The sequence below is a fragment of the Cibotium barometz genome, chromosome 43 (assembly GCF_041138505.1).
Source record: "Cibotium barometz isolate CiBa-2024 chromosome 43, ASM4113850v1, whole genome shotgun sequence".
NCBI lineage: Eukaryota > Viridiplantae > Streptophyta > Polypodiopsida > Cyatheales > Cibotiaceae > Cibotium > Cibotium barometz.
In genome coordinates, this window is record NC_141088.1 from 23,808,107 (window position 1) to 23,814,134 (window position 6,028).

The 6,028-nt window shown below is 38.8% G+C and overlaps 1 protein-coding gene across 2 annotated transcripts; it reads right to left on the minus strand.

Moving 5' to 3' along the window:
* Window positions 1-3,025: 3,025 nt before the first annotated feature.
* LOC147613706 (gibberellic acid methyltransferase 2-like) lies at window positions 3,026-5,608 on the minus strand. 2 transcript variants are annotated; one of them, XM_086781681.1, is made up of 3 exons: window positions 4,895-5,576; window positions 4,359-4,637; window positions 3,026-3,302 (listed from the first exon to the last, which is right to left on the minus strand). In XM_086781681.1, exons 1-3 carry the CDS (start codon window positions 5,420-5,422, stop codon window positions 3,297-3,299), a joined length of 813 nt encoding a protein of 270 aa, XP_086637807.1. In that variant the 5' UTR covers window positions 5,423-5,576; the 3' UTR covers window positions 3,026-3,296. The 2 variants fall into 2 exon arrangements, with proteins under 2 accessions (XP_086637807.1, XP_086637806.1); XM_086781680.1 differs by lacking the exon at window positions 3,026-3,302 and adding an exon at window positions 3,540-4,107 and having other exon boundaries at window positions 4,895-5,608.
* Window positions 5,609-6,028: the final 420 nt, after the last annotated feature.

Sequence of the window (6,028 nt, forward strand, 5' to 3'; positions counted from 1 at the left end):
CATTGTCCGACTCTCTCTCTCTCTCTCTCTCTCTCTCAGGGGATGATTATTGTTTTTTTGTTATTAGAGGAAGAGATGGGGTGGTTGAGTGGGAGAAGGACGAGGATGAAGGCAAGTCAACTATTGGGAGGTGGTGGCAAGTTGTAGAAGGAGGAGGATGAGGCTTGGACCTTAGCATAGAGTTGTGCAAATGGGGTGTTTGGATGAAAAATGAGATTATGATATTGTTTAGAAGAATCTAGTTAAGATTCTTGGGACATTCATTGACTTGAAACAATAGATCTTTAGAGAGACAAAAGTAATTAGGCATTAGCAGAGTAGAGTATGGCTAGGTGGAGGTTGAATTGGCTTGATAGCGACAACCTAGTGAAAAGTTAGAGCAAATCTTGTGATGTGATGGGGAGAGGAGGGTGACTTCAGTTTATCCCTCCAATGGTGCCAATATAGACCTTATTGCGGTGCTTGAGGCATTCACACAAAAGACCCTATCCTAGAACCATGTCTCTAATACCACTTGTTTGAAAATGAGAGTATAGAGAGAGGAGCAAAACACATGATAAAATGTGATTAAGAAAATGATTAATATTAAATGTAATCTAATTTTGAACTAATGGACATGGAGAGCTTAGAGGTCTACACCTTGAAAAGATTCGAGTAACACAAAATGGTTGGGGCCACACGGGGCCACAAAGATGAATCTCTCAATAGATAAGGGCTCTTTAAATAGCCAAGAAGTACAAGCATATTTGAAAAATATTCTAGATGCCTAGAAAACCTTTTTCACACCTACCTATGAACAAATGATATCATTGCTTAGCTAATTCAATAGGAGGTGTTCCCATGTAAACACACTCACACACTCTTTTTCTTTAAATATCAAACAAGCATCATTGTTTTTACTGGGCCACTTTGCACTAACTTGTACCAAGAGGACGATCATAAAAAGTCAGATCATGCATGTTTGATAGAGGAACCTAATGCAAAAATGAAGATTACAAAGCTATGGCATGTTTACTTCACACACACTTCTACAGGTGGCTTACTTCTCTTGCAAAGGGAAGGTTTGCTTAAGGGTCTTCCTCACTTGTCTCTCTGCCACCAAAATATGTGTGGAAAGGCTATGTTCTAGGCAAATACATCCATCTGCAACTTTGAGAGATGAATGAAAGCTACAGGTTATACATATCAATGTTCATGGACCCATGTAGACCCCTTCTTTAAGTGGTTATGTTTACTGTGTCACATTTATTGATGACTTTAGTAAGTATGGGTGGACCTACCTTATAAAGAAAAAATAGAAGTGTTTTCCCATATCTAGAATTTTATTCCTATGCTGGAAAAGAAATTTAGATGTAAAATTCAAACTCTCTGCATCAAGGTGGGGAGTACCTGTCAAAAGAATTTGAAGATTGTTTGGATGATAAAGGCATCAAACATCAGCTGACCACCCCTTATATGCCACGGAAAAATGGTGTTGTTGAGAGATGCAATCGTTATCTCATTAGTGAAATGGTCAAATCTATGATTAAGGCACGATAGCCATACAAAGTTTGGATGGAAGCCGCAACTTGTGCCACTCATGTTTTAAACAAGATCCCTGGACCATAATGCCTTATGCAGCTTGGTACAACAAAAAACCAAAGGTTGATCACATGCACGTGTTTGGTTGTTTAGTACATGCACATGTGCTAGCTGAGTTAAGGGCCAAGCGTGATGACAAGGAAGTCAAACGCATATTTGTGCTACCAAGGGTCCTCGTCTCTACAATCATGTCACTAAAAAGGTGATTGTGAGTAGGGATGTTGTCTTTGATGAGAATTCAATCTAGGGTTGATTTTAACAAGCACAACTTATGCCAATTCATTGGATATGTTTGAAGCAATACTTTCAATTTAAGTGCGTATTTTTTACCAAGATTTATTGCAAGGGGGAGATTCCTCCACATTTGACACTGATTTAAGTTTCACCAACTCCAAATCAATTGGAACAAGTGGTCAATCATGAAAGAATTGTTATTGATGAAGCTAGGAATCTACCTAGATGACTAAGAAGCACATTGTAGAATAGCAAACTAATAGCTCCGCTACCTAGTAGGATAAGATTAGGAGAAAATCATGCCTCAATTTCAGTAAATGTCATTGAATTTATCTTTTTTGTTGTTGTTTGCATTATATAGATGAGCCTAAGTCTTTTGAAGAGGCTCAAGAGGACCTGAATTAGGTGAAAGCCATATTCTAGAATGAACTTGATTCAATTCACAAGATGGTACTTGAGATTTGGTTGACTTGGTAAGAAAGCGACCAAATGGGTTTACAAGGTCAAGAGAAAGCTCGATAAATATGTCAATTTACAAGGTCACGAGAAATCTAGATAGATCTATTGACATATTCGAAGCTAGATTTTGTTGATTTGGTAAGAAAGCTATTGCAACAAATGGGTTTACAAGTTAAAAGAAAGTTAGATAGATTTGTTGACATATTCAAAGCTAGAATTGTTACCAAAGGGTATGCCTAGAGGAAAGGTATTAACTATGGTAAAACCTTTGTGCCCACTTCCTGTAAATATCAGATTTGTGACTACATTGTCTACAAACCAAGGTTGAAAAGTGCACTAGTTAGACATTTAAAAACAACATTCTTGAATGGTGTCTTGAAAGAAGATGTTTATGTGAGTGAACTTGCTGGTTTTGCTAAATGTGGTCAATAACATAAGGCGTTAAGGCTTTAAAAAGCCTTTATGGTCTGGAAAAAAGAAGATCCATGAGCATGGTATCAAAAAAAAGATACCCATTTGATTAGCCAAGGTCTTCAGAATAGTACGATCAAAAACACACTTTATGTCAAAAAGAAAAAAAATGACATGCTCATTGTGATTTTATATGTTGATGACATTCTTGTCATAGGAACCAATGAGGATCATATTGTAGCTTTCAAAGCTATTTTAAATGCCACTTTTGAGATGACCGATGCAGTTCTTATGCACTACTATTTGGGCATGTAGTTCATTCAACATGATGATGGTATTGTGATCAAATAGTCAAAAAGACCATTTGGAAAATTTGCATTGCTTTGGGAATTGTTAGGAATTTTCCAAACTCCCTAATATGGTCTTCAAAGTACATCAAGTCATTACTGTTTCATTCCTTGTTGTACCTTTATTGAGCTCACTTTGTTCGAGTACATCGATTCAATGTTCTCCTACTCTCTTACTCCCACTCTCTTCTCTCTGTTTTCTTGTGTGTTTGTGTGTGAGCTAGGCTCTAACAAAAAGCTCTAATACCATGTTGAGATTGCAAGCTACACCTTCATGGATCATAAAGACATAATTAGAAGAGATTAATTAAATGCATGATTAGCACAAGTAGATAGATTCAATGTTCATACAAAACATCTTTTCTTATACTTCAAAAAATGATCAAATGTAAAAATTTGAAGGTTTTAAGAAAAAATATTCACTATTTAAGGCCTTACAAATTGCAACCTTTTATGACTTTCTAGAAGGTTCCTTTCCAGAATTTTCCATTCACCCAACACTAAACCTTTGTTTTTTGTGAACAATAGATATATTGACAGAGCTATCCAAATGCGTGATGATAAAAGCATATCACAAATGGCAATTCACGTATTTGCAATTGGGTTGTTTACACTTACATGATGTCCATATTAAATATCTAATGCTAGGCAGAATATGTCTAATTGTAAAGCAAAGCTTAAACATTAGTGGGCCTTAAGCATCCTTGAAGAGTTGCACAACTGCATACGAAGACCATGGATATGCCCAATAGGAATCCCAACTTGTTATATTCTCCAAACCCCTCTTTATCAACTCTTCAAATCTCTCGAAAATGGCCTCACACTTTTCGGTGCCAATATGTCCCTCTGTTACATTCCAAAATAAACTCTTGTAGAACCTACTCTTCCTCATAGCGAATTCACTTGCATTGTTACTCCATTGTCGCCAGTAGTTGTCCCCAATGGGCTCTTCTATCACTTCAATGCTATGAAGTCTGAAAGTCGAGACAAGATTTGCTGCAGATATGATCTCCTCTAGAGTTGCCAAATACATAGGAACATTAAAGGTGTCCAACTCGCTCTGATCTACCACTCCCTGCAGTCAATCATCAAAGTGGCTAATATTTGTGGGAGGGTGGCACTCCCTTGTGGTACCTAGGTGTGTATATGTGGTTAGTTATAGTGTGTATAGCCAAGTGTGTGACTAGGTAAGGGAATGGGGAGGATTACAAAAGGTGGTCATTTAAAGTTATCTAGCACATGATTAAGGTCGTGATCTATATGCCTAACATAGAATCATGATCCATTCAATTACACTCCAACATTACGTTAAAGTATTTAGGATACCTCTTGGATCAACTGTTGCCATGCAATCTCGAGATTTCTGAAGCAATTGTCCTCTTGTTGCTGATGGGGAGGAAAATGGTCTGGTCGACATGGAATGAGCAAGAACATCAAGCCTCCAGGAACCATCTCCTCGCTGCGACACCTAAAGAATGTGCTTAAATCTTGTTGGAATTGCTTGGCATAGACTCTCCCTGTGGCCTCATTCGCCCCAGGTCCATCCACCCAGATCTTGCCTTTATTCCACTCCCTAGATCCACGCTCCAAAAGTACGGCAGGGATCTGATAAAAAGAAGAATTAATATTTTTTCTATGTAATGGGGCTATGGACCTCTACACCTGCTACACACCCGAGTGCCACAAAGAGGTCAAGATAATTTTAAAAAACTCCACCAAGGGGGCTACAACACAAGGGTTCCAAAGATTAGCCACTTTTGTAGGCGGTGGACACGCCCCAATCTGTAGTAGGAAAATCTTAACTAATCTGATCAATATTTATTAGGCCAATGACATGAAATAGGAAAGGATAATTTAATTACTTGAGAAAGCCAGTGCAGGCAACACGAGGAGAAGACCAGATCAAGAGACGAGCGAGGAAAGAGCCGTCCATAGACCGTTCCTGGTACTGCAGCAAAGAAATTGGAGTGATTAATAATGGGAGGAGGCGGATTACTAGATTTTGCTGCGAATGGCCGATAATTATTCTTATATTCTGCATCATAGAGTTGAATGAGAGTGTTGAAATCGTTGCTAGGTAGATCACAGAAGAAGGCCTGCAATTCGAGATGATCAAAGTTATTATTATAGAGCTGCTTCGTAATCCGGTCGAACATGAATTGCATGTTGGTCAGGCAATTGGGTCCGCTGGAGCAGCCCATATCAGCTATTCTAAAGACGCGGCGGCGGCTACTATGATCATCAGAGTAGAAATTGATGATTTGCTGATTAATGGCGTTTTGCAGTAATTGCCTGCAACGCAAAAGCACAGAGTTCTGAGGCTCTGAGTTTGTAGCATAGCTGGCATGATGGAGGCCAGAAAGCATGGGAAAGCCCGCGCTAGTACTCATGATTAGTAATTGTACTTAATACTTCTAATTATAATGGCTAATCGTGGGTGGTGATGCAGGAATTAGACAGTCTTCTGATCGAATATATACAGATCAGAAGACTGTCTAATTCCTGCATCTGTATATATTCGATGGGTGGGGATATATATACAGATGCAGGAATTAGACAGTCTTCTGATTCGATTAAAATAGCCGTACAGATTGCATAGACAAATTCATGGAATCAAGCTATCAATCTATCCATTGATCTATTCAAGCTTTTCTAGAGTCTGAGTCGTCCACAGTCACAAATGAATTGAGGACTCATTATTCAAGCTTTTCTAGAGTCTGAGTCGTCCACAGTCACAAACTTGCATAATCCAAAGCTGTCCAATGTCAGCCAGCTCATCCAAAGTCACACTCGACTCCAAAGTCCATCCAGCTCATCATCAATCGCCACTCTACTTACCTACCTATCTATCTACCTACCTACCCACCTATCTATCAATCTATCTACCTATCCATCCATCACTTTATGTATCTTTCCATCAATCTATCCACCCACCTACCCACCCACCTACCCACCCACCCATCCATCCATCCATCCATCTATCTAGACCATTTCTT

Excerpts from the sequence above, each read along its gene's own strand:
- LOC147613706 (XM_086781680.1), bottom strand. The coding sequence starts at position 5,422 with ATGAGTACTAGCGCGGGCTTTCCCATGCTTTCTGGCCTCCATCATGCC. Across the intron at positions 4,638-4,894 it reads GCCTGCACTGGCTTTCTCAA|ATCCCTGCCGTACTTTTGGA; the intron begins GTAATTAAATTA and ends TCTTTTTATCAG. Across the intron at positions 4,108-4,358 it reads GGCAACAGTTGATCCAAGAG|GGAGTGGTAGATCAGAGCGA; the intron begins GTATCCTAAATA and ends GATTGACTGCAG.